Below are 20,289 nucleotides of genomic sequence, written 5' to 3'. Positions count from 1 at the left end.
AAATTACAAATATCACAATTATAATTCATATTTTTATGTATTTATTTGGTATTTTTACCAACTGTAATCTATAACATTATATTTGATTCATTAATTTATGGAGAAATTTAAAAAAATAAAAATATAATATAATTATATTCTATTTAAATTTCATATTATTTTTTTTAACTTTTTAAATTTCTACTTAAATCTATAAATTAAACACAATTTAAAGGGTTTTTTTATAAAATATGAATTGAATTTAAAGTGACGTGATAAAAAGCTAATATAATTTAAATAAAATGATATAATTTAAATAAGATATTAATTTTTTAATTTTTTTGTGTTACGCCAAACTTTACCAACATGTTACCAAACTTTTGTCGTGGAGGTGTAGTAGGCTTGGCTTGGCACTGGTGTGGTGTCACAATTTCAGTCTTGTTTGTTGCTTGTCAGTGATGGGAGTGAGCTGTATTAAAATGAAACCACGTTGTTCTTTTTTCGGAGTTGGTGCCAATAATGAGATGACGAGCTACATAGCTTCTTCCACCTTCCACCGTCAACACTTCCACCGACTTCGTCACGATCTCACCCGTCTTATCATATGAACCTCATTTCTATCGCTTCTTTCTAATTTTTCTAGGGGAAATTATCATTTCAAAGCACATTTTAAAAAAATTATTACATATTAATAAAAAAAAATTGCGATTATAATTATAATTATAATTATTGATATTTATAATATTTGTTATTTTTTAATATTTTTTTTTCCTAACATAACACCACATAGGTATAATTTTCCCATTTTCCTTTTCTTTTTATCTCAAATCTTCTCTATCTGACAGTCTCTCTATCACACGACCAATTTTTCCAATCGGTGAAAATCAAGTTTTAAACAAAACGCTATTATAGGCAGAAGGTTTTTTTTGTTTCTATTTGGAAAATAAAAAATAAAAAATAAAAAAGAAAAGAAAAGAAAAGAAAAGAAAAAGACTGAAGCATCACTTAAGAATTGAAATACAATAATTAACATTATGAGAGAGATTCTTAGAATAGAGAAATAGTGATTGTTGTGTGTGTTTATTTATTTATTGAAATAATTTTTTTTTTCTTTTTTGATAATTGAGAACCTATCCTAAGGAGGATCCTTTAGATCCATGTTGGATCGCAAATTCGCAATACATGTAACTTCCCGTTAGTCTCGCATATGGGCAAGATAAGATATTAAAACTCGAATCTAAACTAATGCATTATTTGATATTGTTTTCAAAATTTTTGTTTTTGTTTTTGTTTTTTATGTCTCCGTTGAGTAATAAAAGTAATGAAAAGTTCAAAAAATACCTTTTATAATTTTTATATTATTTTCATTTTTATGTTAAAATAGTTTTCATAAATTAAAAAAAAATTTAAAATGTTTCAAAATCATATGTATTTTTAAAAAAAAAACATTGTCAAAAACAATTTGTCAAATAAATTTTCATATCAATTTTAATTTTTTTCAGAAATAAATAGAAAGTAAGAACAAAAACGATATGAAACACACAAACATTTCCAAACTACCAACATCTAACAAGTGAAAAATTAATCCATTACCAATGACAATGTTAAAACTATAATTTGATATGCTGTAGTATAAAAATATCAAACTTTGATAATATTTCTCTACTATGTAAATATCATTTTGGGACATACTAACCATTTGACATCAAAATCTTTGAAAGTGAGCTGTGTTGACATAAATGTTATTATTAAACTTGAAACTAAATTTCAAAATCTTATTTTTAATAAATTATTTGACTGTGTTTGGATGAATAACTTGAGAGATGGTTTGGAAAGAAAAAGAAAAAGAAATTATATTCGTTCAATTTTCTCTTCACAAATTACTCTTTAAATTTTTAATCCAAAGATAGCATTTAGCAAGACAACAGAGAATATTTTTGAATGAAATTGCTTGGCAACAACAACAAAAACCATTTCAGTGGAGTTGCTAGTGTGAGGCCTATTAAACGCAAAAAGTTTGGACTAATAGGTGTCGTTTGGTAACATTTACGTTTTCTGATTTTTGTTTATATTTATAAAAATTTTAAAAACTCAAATAAAAATTTGTTTGGTAAAATTTTTGATTTATAAATCAGTGATCTCAGTTTATAAATTTGGCCAAAAAATGAAAACACAAAAAATGTGTTTCCATTTTGAGTTTTCAGTTTTTTTTTTTTTTACCACCTAACACTAGCCACCACCGTCTTTCGCCACCACCACCCACCACTTGCCACCACCTGCCACCACCACTCACCACCCACCTGCCACCACCACACACCACCACCCACCATCCACCCCTCGCCACCACCACCACCCACTTGTCATCCACCTGCTACCACCCACCACCTGCCACCTGCCACCCGCCACTACCATCCATCACCCGCCACCACCACCCGCTACCTACTTGCCACCACCACTCACCACCCACCTGCCACCCACCCGCCATCCACTTGCCACCACCCACCACTACTACCACCACCACCCACTCGCTACCACCTACAACCCGCCACCGTCACCCACCCACCCACCACCACCACCACCACCACTCGCCACCACCCACCACCACCCGCCGCCACCACCACCACCCACTTACTACTACCCATCACTCGCCATCGTCACCCACCCACCCGCCATCGTCACCCACCCACCCGCCACCTATCACCATTCGCCACCCACCTGCCACCACCACCCACCACCCGCAACAACCACCCACTCACTACCACCCATCACCGTCACCCACCCACCACCACCACCAGCCACCACCACCCGCCATCCGCCACCCACCTGCCACCCGCCACCACTACCGCCACCACCCACCACCTGCCACCGTTACCTACCCACCCACCCATCTACCACCACCACCACCACCACCACCACCACCCACCTACCACCACTAGCTACCCACCACCCACCGTTATCATTTTCCACCGCCGTCTTCCGCCGCCACTTGCCGCCACTTGCCACCACTTGCTATTTCTTACTTTTTTTATATTTTTAAATTTTTTTAAATATTTGTCAATTACCAAACGCGTTTGCAGTTTATGTTTTTCTAAAAGTAAACAAAAAATAAACAAAAACCAGTTTATAAAATTTTTGTAAATATAAACTGAAAACGTAAACGTTACCAAACACACCCATATAGTAATTGCGCAATGTAATTACTGTTATATAACAATTACAATCATTATTGCAGTTGTTTGAGATTGCACTAAGTGCGAAGAAATTAAATGCAGTAAGTTTTGACTAGCGGTGAATTCATTATAAGTTTTATTTTGATAATTTAATTAGTTTATTTTATAATTTTTTTATGAGTAAATTGATCATTAAAAATAGGACCATTTACCTACAAGTCTCATTTTGTAAATTTATAATCCATTAAGTCTTAAATAAAATTATTTATTCCTTCAAGTCCCATTAATTTTTAATAGACCAATTTACCATTCCAACAAACTCCAGGCAAGCTGTCTCTATGTAGTGCGTGTGTTTCACGCACAGTGTAAAAAAAAAAAAAAAATTAGAAATCCCGCTCAAGGTTTTTCCAGATCTACCAGCTGTAGAGCTCTTCTCCGTCGTCCCTCTACTCCACTGTCTGGCGTTGGCTATCTCCCTCTCCGTCTCCATCTTCTTCTTCCTCTCTGCCGTCCCTCTTCTCCATCGTCCGACGTCTTCTCCATCGTCCGACGTCTTCCGTCTTGTCCCTTTCCAATCTTCATCCTTATTGTGTTAGCCTCAGGACATGCTGCTCGTAACATGGCTGGTTGGAAAAGTTGATGACACTGCTTGTTTTTTTCCTCCAGTTGTAGTGACAACTAGTTGTATATGTATATATAAATGATAAGTATTGGCAAAGCTTTCTGGTTCTAGGTTGAAGAACAATGGGGGTGTTTGTTTCAGCTTTTCAGAGTCAACTTATGGCTTTTAGCTTTGAAAAAGTTATTTTGGACTGTTTGGTTAAACTTATTTCAAACAGCTTATTTTAATTCAAAAAAGCTGATTCTGAGAAGCTGCTTACTCCTTGCTTCTGATTATCAGCTTCTGCTGTGGACATGTTAATTTATGGTTATACTCTTAAATTTTTTTTATTTTTTATTTTTTTTAAAATAGAAAAAGACTCAAATGGACTATAGATTATTATTATTATTTTTTATGAGAAATGTAGACAAACAAAAAATAAAAATTAATTAAAAAAGTTATTTCACAGCTTATTTAACAAACGCTACTCAGCAAATTAAATCTATAATCCAACAGTTACACCAAACAGATTAACAACTTCTGATTAAAGTCATAATCGATAATCTGTTAAGCTATAATCTATAAGCTGTTTTAACAGTTACACCAAACGGGGCCAATGACTCACTGGATATATAAATGATAATATTCTCGATTTTAATCATGAAAAAAATTGAGAAATTTCTCAAAATTGATAATTATAAATTTCTTAGTTTTGATAGTTTTGATAATATTCTTAGTTCACACTAGAAAAAAAAAATAGAAATTTCTTAGTTTTGATAATTATAAATTGAGAACATTCTCAGTTTTGGGATTAAAGGGTAAAACGTCTTTTTACCTATAAATGAGACTTATTGGTTCAAAAACTTTTTGACAGGACCTAAGTTACCACCAAATATAGAGATAGGACTTTTAGGTAATTAATCCTTAAAAATATTACATTGATTTGATAATTATAATTATATATTTGCATAAATAATTTTGATATATAAACTTACAAAATAGGTATATCGAATTGTTACAAGAAAATTAACAAGCAACCCTCAAATTTATCTTAGAGATAGACTTATGCTGTGTTTGGTTAGAAGATTTGAGAAGGAATTTAGAAAGGGAAAGAAAAGAACTGTGTAAAATTAGATGAAATTTATATATATTTTATTTACATTTCACTTACTTTTTTCATTTCTTTTCTCAAATTCCTCATCAAATTTTTCAACCAAACACAGCCTTAATTGGTTGATTAAAATTCACCAACAACATACTAAAATACTCTTATTGCAAAAGGTTCTAATTTTTCAAAGCTTATAAATCTTGATAGATTTCTTTCAAGTTTAATATGAATTTGAAAAAAACTTAACAAGTCTGTATGATTTGTTACAGATCTCATTTTGATAATCTAAATTATTTATGTTTTAATTTTTTTTCATAAATATCATACATAAAAAAATTAAATCATCTAACAATCATAATCATTTTGTTTGGTTTTAGAATTTACTTTTTAGAAAATTATACTTTTTTGTTTTTCGTATTTTTTTTGTTTTCACTGATTTTTTAATATTTTAAGATTTTTTTTAATTTTTAGATACACCTAACATAAATATATTTTAAAAGTATAATATTTGTGAAAAAAAATTCACTAAAAATATAAAAAAAAATACGAAAATTCAATACATTTTTCATATTTTTATATATTTATTAATTTTTTAAAATATATATTTTTTAAAATATTTATTATTTAGATACATCTAAGTAAGATGCATCTAAAAAAGTAAAAAAAATGATTAAAATTTAAAGAATATTCACTAAAAATAAAAAATTCAATTTAAAAAATAAATAAATTCAAAAAACTAAAACTAAAACTAAACATATTGAATAGTTTTACTATAGGATATTTTGAAAAAATGATTAAAAGTTAAATTTTTAAATTTAAAAAAAAAATATTTAAAAAATATGAGAGATAATATAATTTAAAATAAATTAAAATCTAAAAAGTGACTATAAAGGTACTTCCTAAAAGAGACCTGTATTGCATTTAATTCTAAAAGATCACTATTACAGATACAGTGTTCAAATGTGAAGCTTTGCTGGTTTTTAGATGAGCTCATGCACATGATAGATCTACATGGTGATAATGACACTGAAATCACTGCATATTTATAGTACTATTATATCCGCGTGCAACACACTCACCGAACATTGATCTCATTAATCACTCTCCTAAAATTTTGATGCTGTTCGATTCTTTTGTCAGCTCATTTTTTTTCTCCATTTTAACCTCTCTTTTTAAAAAAATTATTGATTAGTTTAAATACGACTTTATTTTTAATTAATCATAAATTATTATATTTTTTAATTATTTAATACAAACTAATAAGTTTTATTTTTTCACTCATCACAATACATATATAGAGCACAACGTTGTTGTGATGAACCAACCATAACTTCTCTTTTTTGGGGGTATTGAGCTCATCTCAGTCACGCAGTTATGATCCTCTCCCTCGACATCTGTGATTGAAAGCTCTGTATAACCACACACCCTTAATCATAATCATATATATATATATATATATTGCTAGTAAAGTTCTTGGTCTCAGAGAGCCTACATACAGAGAGAATGGTTCTCTTTGCTCTGCACTTTCAGTCCCACTAGACCACAATCACAACCTCTCTCTCTCTCTCCCTCTCTCTGAGCTTCAATTTTCTCTCTACCCAGAAACAGAAGAGAATTGAACGATCTTTATACAAACCAAGGAAAGGAGTGAAATTCAGAGAGAGAATCATGGAATTCAAATGGGTTTTCGTGTTCTGCTTCGCATTTTTTCTGGGTTCTCAGCTTGTCCAGAGTAGCGTCACATACGATAGAAAAGCAATTGTGATCAATGGGCAAAGAAGAATCCTCATTTCTGGATCCATACATTACCCAAGAAGCACCCCTGAAGTACTTCAAACCTTTCTGATTTCGTTAATATTAATTTTCTCACTCGAATTTTCTCGAGAAAACTCACAAACACAGTCGGTATGATCTTTCCTTTATGGGTTGTTTCTGATTTTGTTTTGGGTTCTGTGTTTAGATGTGGGAAGATCTCATACAGAAGGCTAAAGCAGGGGGTCTGGATGTGATTGAGACATACGTTTTCTGGAATGTTCATGAGCCTTCTCCTGGCAATGTACTTTACTTTCTTCTAGTTTTTTTACTTCATAATTTAAGTCTGTGTTCTGTTTTGTTCTGTTCTTTACTCTGTTTTTATGGGGTTTTCTTAATTTTATCTTGTTTTACTGTTTTTTGTGTGTGGGTTTCAGTACAATTTTGAAGGGAGATATGACCTAGTTAGGTTCATAAAGACAATCAAGAAAGCAGGGCTCTATGCTCATCTTCGCATTGGACCTTATGTTTGTGCTGAATGGAACTTTGGGTACCCAGCATTTCTGCTTTTCCCCTCTCTCTCTCTCTCTCTCTCTCTCTCTCTTGTTTAGCAAATTGAGGGTTCTTCACTTACAGGTTTGATCTGTGTGGGTTTTGCTTTAATTTGTATTTCTTCTTGTGCAGTGGATTTCCTGTTTGGCTGAAGTATGTTCCAGGCATAAGTTTCAGGACAGACAATGAGCCATTCAAGGTCTCAATTCCCTACCCACCACCCATTAATTGTCTCTCAAAAAAATGTTCCAAACGATAAATTGCTAAAAAATTATGATTAATTGAACACTAGAAACACACTGTTTGGCATTTAAAAATATATTGTTAAAAAAAGAAATAAAAACTTGGTTTTTGTAGTACTAATCTGTTTATGAGATTATTAATTGATTATATGGTGCTGCAGACGGCTATGCGCGGTTTCACTGAAAAGATTGTGAATTTGATGAAGAGTGAAAATCTATTTGAGTCCCAGGGTGGCCCCATCATTCTCTCTCAGGTATTATAAGCTATGGCCCTCTGGGTATTTGGCATGTCTAATTTTGAGCCTAATTAGACAATTTTGAGTTTTAATGTTTCTGCAGATGCTATATCTTGAGCGTTGTGCTAATTCATGATAATTTACTCTGCCTGAATGAATAAATTACACTGAAATAAATTAGTCCACAATGATGAGGCAAGTTGGTTTTGTTTGGTTGTGTGCAGATTGAGAATGAGTATGGGACGCAAAGCAAGGCACTTGGAGCTGCTGGCCATGAATACATGACATGGGCCGCAAATATGGCGGTCAGTTTGGGAACTGGGGTCCCGTGGGTGATGTGCAAAGAAGAAGATGCCCCAGATCCTGTGGTGAGCAGTCCTTTGATTCTTTAACTGCCAGATCTAGTTTGGTTTGCATCATATATAATCTTCTTTTTATCAACAAGTTTTACATTGTGGCTCCGTTGTAAAATATTTTTAGCAAAAATATGTTTTGCATTTTTCAGTGTTTGGCAGCACAAAAACTCGCTAAAATAATTTTTGTGTAAATTATTTTACAGTTATAGCCGTAAAACGACTTACAAAACGAAATTCCTTTAAGTTAAACTTCTCCACGTGGCTGAGTAATTGATGTTGTGATAGTTTGCAACATTATACCTTGTTGTGATGCATGAAATAGTTTCACCTACAATTCAACGTGTACATGGAGTGTCTATTATTCCATGTGATGGTGATGTTCATATTTGTATTATCTTGTATCTGTACTGTTTTGCGCTAAGTAGTTGAAATTACAGGACTCCATCCAAATATCAGAAAATGAGTGAAAATTTTATTTTTTCTTGTAAAATGTTTTGCATAAATTTATTTTCCCTAGTAAATTGTTTTACGTATAAAAAAATGGGGCCTGCATGCCAGTTCTTTTGCATTGTCATCAATTTTTACCTGCTGCACTTGAGAACTTTAAATTTAGGATGTGTTTGGATCATGGATTTGATTAGGAATTTGGAAAAGAAAAGGACAAGGCGAGGGAAATGGAGAAAAAATTTAGCTTATATTTCATTCACATTTCTCTCATCTTTTTCCTTTCCTTTTCAAATTCCTACCCAAATCCATAATCCAAACTCAACCTTAGTTATGTAGCATAGTTGTCTTAAAATTTGTATGTATATGTAAAAATAGCAAATCATCTTAACTTCACAAGGCTGGTCAAACCTTGCCTGCAAATGTGACATATTCACCTGTTTAGTAAGGTGCAAGAACTCAAAAAAAAAAAAAAAAGTAGAAAGGAAAAAAAAGGAAGTAGTTAATATAAAATCTTAGTTTGGCAGACATAAAATCTTAAATAATGCTTGTTATGTATATCATTATATATTTGTGTGATGAAATCATCTTAAAAATCCTTTTGGTGGGTATTGCTAACAGATAAACACATGCAATGGCTTCTACTGTGACGCTTTCTCTCCAAATAGACCTTACAAACCTACAATATGGACAGAGGCTTGGAGTGGCTGGTATTAAATTTGCATTTTTGTTTGGTCTCAAAATTTCAGCAAGAAAAAAATAGCGCTTTTAACTCTGTTTTTAACTCAAAATTGTGAAGGTTTACGGAGTTTGGAGGCACAATTCGCCAGAGGCCAGTTCAGGATTTGGCCTTTGCAGTTGCCAAATTCATTCAAAAGGGAGGATCATTTGTTAATTACTACATGGTTGGTTTTCTTACTCAATGTTCATGAATTCACTCTTTTATGGTAATAAAAAAAATTCTACCATCTCAAGTTATTTTTAGTAAAACTAAGTTCTTGTGTTCATTATGTGAAATAGTACCATGGAGGAACCAATTTCGGACGCTCTGCTGGTGGCCCTTTCATAACAACCAGCTATGACTATGATGCTCCACTTGATGAATATGGTAAAATAAAAATAAAAAACACTTTTAATGTCTTTTTTTTTTTTTTTTGGGGGGGGGGGGGGGGGGGGGGGGGGGGGGTGTGTTTTAAAGCTTAAAAAGAGTGTCAAGTGATAATGCTTGATAAATTTGCTTGTCACTGATCGCTAAATCATGTGCCTAAGCTTTGGATACAGCTAACTGCTTCATTCCATTAACTGGATAGGTTTGATCCGGCAACCAAAATATGGTCATTTAAAGGAGCTTCATAGGTCTATCAAGCTATGTGAGCGAGCTTTAGTTTCAGCAGATCCAATTGCCACTTCTCTAGGAGGCCTTCAACAGGTATTCGAGACCCTCTGTTGCTTATGCCATTTCATATTTCTCACTTTTTCACCAAATGTCTTGCACTTTCCAGGCTCATGTATATTCTTCAGAAGCAGGAAATTGTGCAGCTTTTCTCTCAAACTACGACACAAATTCTGCTGCAAGAGTGATGTTCAATAACATGCACTATAATTTGCCTCCTTGGTCCATCAGCATCCTTCCTGATTGTAGGAATGTAGTTTTCAACACAGCCAAAGTATGTTGATCTTTACAAATTCGTTGATTTTGTTACCACGTGTTCAAACTTTTATGGAATTGAAAGTCCATTTTAATCCTAATTCTTATCATGCTACATATTTAAACTACCGGAGATGAAATTGATCCCTTGCATTTCCATAACAGGTTGGAGTTCAAACATCACACATGGAAATGCTGCCCAGCAATGCTAAGATGTTCTCGTGGGAGACTTACAATGAAGATGTATCTTCTTTGGATGACAGCTCAGCATTCACTTCATTCGGTCTCATGGAGCAGATAAATGTTACAAGGGATACTAGTGATTATCTTTGGTACATAACTAGGTGAGATTGACGTCCAAAGTTGATAATTTGTATAATGTACATGTATTGGACTTTTGAGCATTGAATGTAATGGTTTCATGTTTCGATTTTAATCCCCATATCAATTTGTTCACAGTGTTGATATTGGTTCATCTGAATCCTTCCTGCACGGTGGTGAATGGCCTACTCTCATGGTGCAGTCAACAGGTCATGCTTTGCATGTGTTCATAAATGGACAACTTTCAGGTACAATGCCAAATAACTTCTTGTAAGACCGTCTAGTGTTGTGCCATCCCTTCTAGCTGATTTGTGGTGCAATGATCTTTGTCTTGTAGGCTCTGCATTTGGGACAAGAGAGAAAAGGAGATTCTTATTTACAAGAAAGGTGAACTTGCGTGCTGGAACAAACAGAATTGCACTGCTCAGTGTAGCTGTTGGATTGCCAGTTAGTACTCCCTCCTTCCATATCCTAATTATCTCTGGTAACATCAGAAACAAGTGAAGAAATATTTTTTTTCCTAAACTGGTTCATTGGTACTTTATTGTGAAAAATGATGGATCTGTGTGGCTGTCCATTCAAAATGAAAACACTTTTGTTTGCACACAAGGCTCTTAGTTAAATCGGTTGAACCTATGTTACTAGAAAACGCTAATATCCTAGCGAATTATGTATTGGTACGCATGCTCCAAAACATAGTATACTTTCGTTCCAAAACGATAAATTTAGTGATCCGAAGTCATCTCCAAATTTTTTTCCAATATATTTCTTTAAATGTTAACTTAAGAGAAATATATATATATATATATATATGAATTAAAATCTAGGGTGAGTTAAATTTTGACAAGATAAAAAGTTAAAAATGAGTTATAATTTTCATAGGAATGATTTGTTATATGAAAGAAGAAGAAATTTTTTTATTGGATACTTAATTGTTAAAAGAAAATTACTCTAAAAGTACTTTAAATTCTTAAGTGTAATATATACAAGTCTACTCCTATCGTATCACATTTTAGAGTATGTGGCATACCACGTTCCCGTTCCCGTTCCCGTTCTGTGTACCGGAACGATCCACGTTCTAGGTAACATAGGTTTGAACATTAGCTTTGATGTCATATTTGGTAAACTGACCAAGAGAAATGAGAGAAGGCTAAATGACCTCCTCTTTTTTTTTTTTTTTGATATTGAGAACTCATCATAGGCAGGGCCCTTTGGGCTCACCCCAGGAAAGTAAACTTGAGGTTCAAAGGCCACCCTTAAGATGGGTTTAACCCATAACAAGATTATTTTTAGGTTACTCTAATGTATTGACTGAATTATGCAAGTCTGTGGACTATCGGTGTATCACTAAAATATGATTGTGGACTTGATGCACTTCAGTGATTACCAATTTTGTATCTGGTATGAACCACATATAAATGTTACTCGAGGAATGCACTTGTAGCTAATGAATACATTATTCAAGTAATCAATGCATCAAAGAAAAAAAAAAATTAGTCATTAGATTATTTTCTTTTTTAACATAATATTGTTATTTGTTGTTGAAGAATGTTGGAGGACATTTTGAGTCATGGAGCACAGGAGTCTTAGGTCCAGTTGCACTGCACGGTCTGGACCAGGGAAAATGGGACTTGTCCTCGGCAAAATGGACCTACCAGGTTGTGAATTCTTACCTCCCTATTTATCAATGGCATTGTGGTTATTCAAAGAAATTTTGCCTCATGGATGCTTCTTCAAACAGGTTGGGCTAAAAGGAGAGGCCATGAATTTTGTCTCTCCTAATGGTATTTCCTCTGTTGACTGGATGCAAGGTTCTTTGATCGCACAAAAACAGCAACCATTAACATGGCATAAGGTACAAAGAATATGAAAGTAAAAAATAAATTGCAAGAAAGATGAAAATGAATAATTGGCATTATGAATTTAATCTTAATCTTGACACTTTCTCTAGGCTTATTTCAATGCTCCTGATGGAGATAAACCACTGGCTTTGGATATGAGGAGTATGGGGAAAGGTCAAGTATGGATTAATGGTCAGAGTATTGGAAGATATTGGACTGCATATGCTAATGGTAATTGCAATGGATGTAGTTATTCGGGGGTGTTTAAACCTCCAAAATGTCAGCTTGGCTGTGGCGAACCAACTCAACGATGGTAAATCCTCATATAAAAATTCTCTAATGCACTACCATAGAATCATTTAATATTAGAGTAACAAACAAAATCACGCTTTCAGGTACCATGTGCCACGGTCTTGGTTAAAGCCCACGCAGAATCTGTTGGTACTTTTTGAGGAACTTGGAGGGGATCCCACAAAAATTTCTCTGGTGAAGAGATTGGTGACCACTGTTTGTGCCGATATCCCTGAGTATCACCCTATGATCAAGAATTGGCACATTGAAAGCTATGGAAAGACTCAAGAGTTTCACAAACCGAAAGTTCACTTGCATTGTGGTCCGGGCCAGTTCATTTCTTCCATTAAATTTGCAAGCTTTGGAACGCCCTTGGGCACTTGTGGGAGTTTCCAGCAAGGAACTTGCCATGCTTCTACCTCATATTCCATCCTAGAGAAGGTACCCATTGTGCTTTTCTGTGCCTTAATAACTTCACAAATACATATTACCTTTATGTGTTGGTTTATTTTATTTATTTTTATTTCTTGTTATATTTCACAGAAATGTGTTGGGCAGCAGAGATGCTCGGTGGCCATATCAAACACTAACTTTGGGCAAGACCCATGTCCTAATGTGTTGAAGCGATTAACTGTTGAAGCTGTTTGTTCCCCTACAACTTCTACAACCGTTCAAGCCAATTCAAGGGGTTGATTAGGTAAAGGTGGATAGGGATGCTTAAATATTGCATCTAGCGAATTAACAATACATACCCTCAAAAGAAAAAGAAAAAAAATGCAAGAAAAGTAAATAACGGGTAAAGAAAAGTGAATAAAGGGTAAGGTACAGGGAAAGCTTTACTAGATAGGTTGGAGAGAATGGTGCTAGAGGTAAGTCAAGTCTTTTAATTTAAGGGGGGGCTAAATTTAGCCTCTGTAAAGTAGTGATTTTTAGATGAGTTTGTAGATTTAGGGATTGTGGGCCCCCCATGATGGATTTTGAGCCCGGTCCCCACCCTTTTAACCAGAAATGGACAATCGGGTGAAGATGTGGTTTCTGTTGTTGAACAGTGTGATTTATTAGTTTGTTTGTTTGTTAATTTGGGGGGAAAGAAAACCCCAATTTGGTTCATGTTAGGAGCGGTTCCTAGTATGACCTTTCTTTTCTTGTGTGCAGCTCTCATGAATTTGAAATTAGGTATTCAATTTTTACATATGGCCTTCCAATTTTTTTTTAATTTTGAGCTATTTATTGAAAATTTCAGTGTTGTAAACAGTGAGATTTAACTGTTTTGATAAAAATGAACACAGTGAAATTTTGTCAATCTTTTTTTTTTTCTTCTAAATTTTATATTCATCACAGATCTTGCACCAGCATTTTTGAGTTTGGGTAGAGTTACTGAAAAGCAGAAGTTTGTTTGTTTTCATTTTTCAAAAAACACTTTTCAGAAAATTCTACTTTCTTATTTTTCTTATTTTTTTGTTTTTACTGAATTTTTTAAATTTTTTAAGCAATTTTTTTTTATTTTTTAGACACACCTAATATAAATACACCTAAAAAGTGAAAAAATTGTAAAAAAAATCTTTTAAAAATTCACTAAATACCAAAAATATAAAAAAAAATACAAGAACTCAGTATATTTTTTGTATTTTTATGTATTTATTAATTTTTTAAAATATTTTTTCACAAATTTTTTACTTTTTAGATACATCTAAGTAAGGTGCATCTAAAAAAGTAAAAAAAATGTTTAAAATTTTAAAAATATTCACTGAAAACAAAAAAAATACGAAAATTAAAAAACTCAATTTTTAAAAAACTTAATCCAAAAAACTCAAACCAAACACATTGATATGTTTCTGAGTTGTGGTTCTATTAATTTCTTTGGAACAAGTATGCAAACTGCTGAGGCAGTAATGAAAAATGTTAGTCAGACTATCAAATGAACCAAGCTATACAAATCATTAAAATTCAATTCAGAAATCGGCCATATGTAACCACACAAAACTTGAATACATTTTAAAACACGTTGACTTTTCAAGTCAAGCTTAAGCAATCTATTTCTTGACTCAAAAATCTTATCTACATTAAAATATCAAACTACTCATTCTAGATTCATCTTTTTGTTTGCTAAAAATTTGTTCAAGACTAACTCATTATTGTAAACCAGCTAAACTTGAACACATTATGAAACTTGTAAAGTTTTCAAGACAAGTTTAAACTTATTACTTAGCTCAACTCGACTTGTCTCATTTACAGTCTTACATAAGCCAGTCAATCCATCTTGGCTCAGGCATCACCCAGAGACTCTCAAGAAAACAACCCACTTTCCCAAGGTCTATAATTCTTTCTGCAAGCATCCTATGTCGTGTGAGTTCCAAATCATATTACATCCAAAAGCATTATCCTTTCAACATGAGGTAACACTTCTATAAAGAATAAAACACCAATAAAATCACACGATATTAATCATATTATAGAATAAGAACTTGCAACATCCAGTACCAGTCTGTATTTAAATGCAAAACAAAGCGTAATTAACAATAGCATATAATAGGTCCAGAGCTTCCTCAAAAGGCAAAATGAGAAATTATTAGTAATAGGATTTTTAAGCCGTATTCATGTGCTTGGCAATAGTCTGCTGCAGCTCGTCTTTCTTCGCTCCCACAACCTTGTCCACAAGCTTCCCTTCTTTCAGGAACATAAAAGTTGGCATTGCTTCCACAGCCCAATCTTTAGCAACCGACTGCAACAAAGAAGATTAGCCACAAACGTTCATTAACAACATTGAGGTTAGTTTAGAGCGAAAGAAAAAACAAACTGTTCCAATCTCATTGATTTCATTTTTACCTCAAGCTCGTCCACATCCACCTTAAGGAAGGTAACAGTGGGTAGCTTCTTAGCTAACTCTGCCAGGAATGGTGCAATGAAACGGCATGGTCCACACCATGAAGCAGTGAAATCAACAACCACCTGCATCAATAACAGGCATGAATATATGCCAAGGGAAATTCTGCAAGATCAGAGACTCCTATGTGAGAAATAATTTACTTTCCATGAGTTGAAAAGAAATTTAAAAAATGACAATTAAGTTTATTTTAACCAAAAAGTAAATAAAATGACTGGATTTATTACTCTTAGGATAAGCAATTTGGTTCAAGTTGGATCTATTGATGTTAAATTGCAAATTGAATGGCGAATCATTTTGCTAAAATAATGAATCCTGAATCATAAGATTCACTATATATATTTAACATAATACATCATTTATGTATGTATAAACCAAACAAAACTAAGCCTTAAGTCCCATTAAATAAGGTCGGCTACCTGAATCATTCTTTTCCATTCGACTCTATTAAAAGCCATTTGGTTAGTCAAATTAAGGAGATTCATATTTCTATTTATTATACTAGCTCATGTCAATTTAGGTCTTCCCAAAAAATACACACTATTTAAAATGAAATAAATATTAATATAACTAAATTGTATTTATGTATATAAATATAATATCACGTATATCAATATACTAACTGATCCCTTTTTTTACTTCTTGACCGAGAGGTCAAACAACGTTTCATCATCATGCAAAAATAATGATGATAATAAAACGCAATGAATTATAGTGAATCACAAATTGAATCGTAGTGAATTGTAAGCTTCACTCAACTTAAGATTCAAATGAATTGCAAATTGAATTGTAATGAATTGTCAAATTCACCCAATTTAAAATTCAACAGCACAATTCAAATCATTTGAGTTGAAACTCATATCGAATATTATGAAGTGAATTGTGAATCACACAATTCTAGCAACCATGGTTGAATCTCTATAGAACAGATGGAAAACCAGCAAGAAATATTGTCAAGGCTTTAAAGACTAAGACTCATAAATAACTACCACAACAGAAAAGCTGAAATGGTCAGAAGATGAAAATAGTTTCGATTGCTTAGAACCAGTATCTGACTACAGTCAACATTCCATCATTTTCATGGTATAACTTTTCTTCCTGGTCTACACAATTTTCTTGACATGGACAAACTAATTATGAACGATGCCAAATTAGATATTACAGGGATCTAAAGTAAATCTAAAATCATATAATACCAAAGCTTATATGGATTACAACCCAGCTGCATGCAGTCAAATTTTCTTGGGTATTTCATACTAGCAATTAATTTGTTTTTTCTACTCTATATAATCTGACACATGACAGATCATCCGATCTGTATACGTCCTGTATTTCTCTGTTTTCAAATGAATATTGGCTCTAATTTGGATTTCCATTGACCAAGTATTAAACACCATATCTTCCATTTAGCTAAGGTGGGACTCTGTGGCTGCCATGTACCAGCATCTAGAAATCGAGTCCAGAACTTACAATATCCGTTATTTTTCTAATTGTTCATTATCATAATACTAATAAGAAATTCCTATACTACTTAATAAATTATATTAGCATTCACACTAGGCATTGTTTGGGAACTAGGCTTTTTGTTTTTTTGTTTTTTTTCACTAAAAGACAAATTGGTTACAAAATAAATAAAAAACAAATTCAAACAAAATATCACATCAAACCCCATAATCATTTTACTTTTTCTCTCACAAACATCACATCCAACTACAAAAAAACTCAACTATCTTTCCAAACACAACAATTTTTTTCTCCAATAATATCCTACAACTAAAAAAACCTATGAAAAAACCTATTTCCCAAACACCCACTATATCTCAACAAAGACCACTTCATAGCTGCATCTGATCTAAAATGGGCCGGGCAGGGCAGGGCAGGACCTACTTATTCAAAACCACAAAACATTTTTTGTGCAAGTTGCAGTAAAAAATTGGTGAATACAAGTAGTTATCACACATAAATGACACAAGTAAAATTTAAGAGGTATCAGAAAAATCACAGCACACAAAGATGCTGCCGGTCAAGTCTTTGTCTGATATCTGTCTTTCGTTCAGGTTTGGGTTCCAGCCATCATTGGGAGGCTACATTCTCTTGGCACACGTTACCATTAACCACACAAAAAATATATAAAATAAAAGTAAACAAATAAGATAAATCACAAGAAATGAAGAAACATATGTGGTATGCAAAGTTTCGAAAGAGATCTTATTAAATTATATATCAAGTTGAATAATACTAGAAATGCAGACATAAACAAGACGCATATGAGGAGGAGCTTACAATATCAAATGAAATACCCAAACAAATAACTATGAATATGCTGTGTTTAACTGCAACTATTCTCAATCTCAACAATTCGGAGTTGGGGACCTTTTTTTTACAAAACCTGGGTTGTTTAAAATCTTATTTCCTATAACCACGTGATTTGCACCTTATTTTCCAAATCCATATCATTTTATAAGGGCTTGAAGTCGATTTTTTTGAAACACCACTTAAATTGAATTTACATCGAAATCGTGTTTTCAAAACAGAATCTCCATTAACTTATTATAGAACACATTGAAGCTGGAAAGAAAACACAATTTCATAAAACAAATAACTATGAATGATGTATTAACATCCAATGGCAAGTTAACCCGGGTTATCTAAATTCTTATTTCACAAAAGCAAGTGATTTTCAATTTACTTCTCAAACCCATATTGTTTTATGAGGACTTCAAGTAGAATTTTGAAAACAGAATTTCAATCAACTTATTACAGAACTCACTGAAGCTGAAAACATAAATGCATGAACAAGTTCGGGGGAAAAAGTTTAAAAGAACTAGGGTTTTGGAATTAAGTTATCAGATAATAAAAACGAACAAAAATGCAAATTAATCTGGAATGCCTAACCAGAATATTAATCAACAAATTACGAACAATGAACAAATATTACATCTCAAATGATAAAATAAAATAAGAAAGCACCATGCCAGATCAAACCCGTTATTCAAAACACAAAAACAATAAAACCCATTCATTAGAGTACCAAATTACAACTAAACTGGCTTTATAAAACACAAATCATATCCAAAAATAACATTTTAGAACTTACAACCAAAAAAAAAAAAAAAAAAATCAGATCAGAAAACACCAAACCAAATCAAACTCCAAAAAACACAAAAACAACAAAACCCAAATTACGACTAAACTGATTTACAAAACAAAAATCATGTCACAAAAAACATATTTTAGAACTCGAGAAAACAAAGGTAATAGAAAATCTGTACCAGTTTCTTGGAAACATTGTTCTTTTGGAGCTGTTCGTTCCATGAATCCGCAGTGTGGCAACTAATCACTTGTCCCTCCACTGCCATTTTTGCTTCCTTTTTTCTTTGTTTCTTTTTTCTTCTCTCTCTCTCGACCAAAATCGAAACAGCTTTTGTAAGTTTGTCACACAAGAAACGCCTCTGCCTTATTTATTTCATTTGATTCCCTTTCTCTCTTTATTATTAACCCTTTTTGGAAGATGACTAAAAGTTAAAAATTAATTTTAGCCTCTGTTTAGCAACTTAGGTTTTGGGTTTTTTTTTGGCTATTTTAGTCACAAAAGACAAAATAAGTTATTTTAGTAACAAAAAATAAAATATCACATCAAAGTTAAAAAAGTCAAAAAGTCCTTCCCAAACTAAGTTTTTTAGCCTAAGCTAAAATAGCCAAAAAAAAAAAAAAGTCAAAAAGCCAATCCACTTCCCAAACCAAGCCTTAATCTATTTCATATTACATTATTTTTTTTTATTTTTTTATATGTTTTAAAAAAAAAACTAAAAAAATTATATTTTAACTAACTTTCTAAAACAACCCTATATATAGGCAAAGATGGTGACAGGATCTTAAAAAAAAAATATTAAATTTTTTATTTAATAGAATTAATTAAAAAAATAAAATTTTTAACTATTCTTTAATCCAATGGTGAAATTATTTAAATTATTAATTAAAATAAAATTTTGATATTATTAAAAGTTATTAATTTATTTATTATAAAATTAAAAAATTTAAAAGACAAAATATAATTTTTAAAATTACAGAAAATAAAATTACAATTTTGATACAGACTCCTACAAAACACAACCTTCATGACCCTACGCAATTGTGTGAGAGAAAAAAAAAAAACCAAAAATACAAACATGTGATTTACATCAATTGGGAACCCATTTTTAGGGGTCTCAAACATTAATCATAAAATTATATTTTAAACAAATTTAGGAGAATATATTTATAATTTATACTTGATTTAAATTTTGTTTTACAAGTACGTACAGAATTATAATTTTTTTTAATGAATAAATTTTACGATTACTGTTGTTACATTTTGAATATTTTAATTTGGAAAATATTGGTTGGACGGAGATTCTCATTGGACAGCTGTGTAATTGTACGCATGGCATGAATAATTGAGAAATGCTACAGAGCGAGCGTCCTCATGTTTATAGTTCCATCTCTTATAATTATAGCCGTTGCATAGAAAAATTCGTTGAATTCCTTTTGATCAACGTTAAAGGACACGTCTTTCGTTTTTTTTTTTGTTTTAGATTGTGAAAAAAAAAAAATTCATTGCAAAATTGACCAAAAATCGGTTCAATCTAGTACAATAGCATTACATATCCCAAAAAGAGATAAAAAAAATCTTCCATAGAAGGAAGGATGAAGTCTCCATTGAGGAGGAGAAATGACCCTCACAACGAAGGAAAACAAATCTCTATACCTGAATGATTGTTACATTAACATATTAAAAATTTTAAAAATTAAATAGAAAATAATCAAATTCATGTTATCACCAAACTCATCTAAAACTTCACTGCTCTGTAACCTTTAACTTAGA

General features: G+C 32.4%; 2 protein-coding genes across 2 annotated transcripts; one reads left to right on the top strand and one right to left on the bottom strand.

The window, feature by feature from the left end:
• The first annotated feature begins 5,981 nt into the window (after positions 1–5,981).
• On the top strand, positions 5,982–13,733 carry LOC114299141 (beta-galactosidase 3). The gene is made up of 19 exons (XM_082867147.1): positions 5,982–6,685; positions 6,819–6,914; positions 7,048–7,160; positions 7,295–7,361; positions 7,566–7,658; positions 7,865–8,008; positions 9,062–9,150; positions 9,240–9,345; positions 9,461–9,548; positions 9,751–9,869; positions 9,943–10,107; positions 10,254–10,432; positions 10,548–10,657; positions 10,747–10,856; positions 11,957–12,067; positions 12,151–12,264; positions 12,361–12,563; positions 12,646–12,982; positions 13,085–13,733. The coding sequence occupies exons 1-19, from the start codon at positions 6,527–6,529 to the stop codon at positions 13,232–13,234; spliced, it is 2,553 nt and encodes an 850-aa protein (XP_082723273.1). The 5' UTR covers positions 5,982–6,526; the 3' UTR covers positions 13,235–13,733.
• Positions 13,734–14,967: 1,234 nt separating this feature from the next.
• On the bottom strand, positions 14,968–18,942 carry LOC114299142 (thioredoxin H-type). The gene is made up of 3 exons (XM_028243813.2): positions 18,698–18,942; positions 15,368–15,490; positions 14,968–15,263 (listed from the first exon to the last, which is right to left on the bottom strand). The coding sequence occupies exons 1-3, from the start codon at positions 18,782–18,784 to the stop codon at positions 15,126–15,128; spliced, it is 348 nt and encodes a 115-aa protein (XP_028099614.1). The 5' UTR covers positions 18,785–18,942; the 3' UTR covers positions 14,968–15,125.
• Positions 18,943–20,289: the final 1,347 nt, after the last annotated feature.

The sequence above is a fragment of the Camellia sinensis genome, chromosome 4 (genome assembly GCF_055761805.1).
Source record: "Camellia sinensis isolate YWXY chromosome 4, ASM5576180v1, whole genome shotgun sequence".
Taxonomy (NCBI): domain Eukaryota; kingdom Viridiplantae; phylum Streptophyta; class Magnoliopsida; order Ericales; family Theaceae; genus Camellia; species Camellia sinensis.
Note: the sequence above shows the minus strand (reverse complement) of the source record. Positions and strands in the feature narration are given on the sequence as shown.

Excerpts from the sequence above, each read along its gene's own strand:
- LOC114299141 (XM_082867147.1), top strand. The coding sequence starts at position 6,527 with ATGGAATTCAAATGGGTTTTCGTGTTCTGCTTCGCATTTTTTCTGGGT. Across the intron at positions 9,346-9,460 it reads CATTTGTTAATTACTACATG|TACCATGGAGGAACCAATTT; the intron begins GTTGGTTTTCTT and ends TATGTGAAATAG. Across the intron at positions 9,549-9,750 it reads TGCTCCACTTGATGAATATG|GTTTGATCCGGCAACCAAAA; the intron begins GTAAAATAAAAA and ends TTAACTGGATAG.
- LOC114299142 (XM_028243813.2), bottom strand. The coding sequence starts at position 18,784 with ATGGCAGTGGAGGGACAAGTGATTAGTTGCCACACTGCGGATTCATGG. Across the intron at positions 15,491-18,697 it reads ACAATGTTTCCAAGAAACTG|GTGGTTGTTGATTTCACTGC; the intron begins GTACAGATTTTC and ends TTATTGATGCAG. Across the intron at positions 15,264-15,367 it reads TGGATGTGGACGAGCTTGAG|TCGGTTGCTAAAGATTGGGC; the intron begins GTAAAAATGAAA and ends TCTTTGTTGCAG.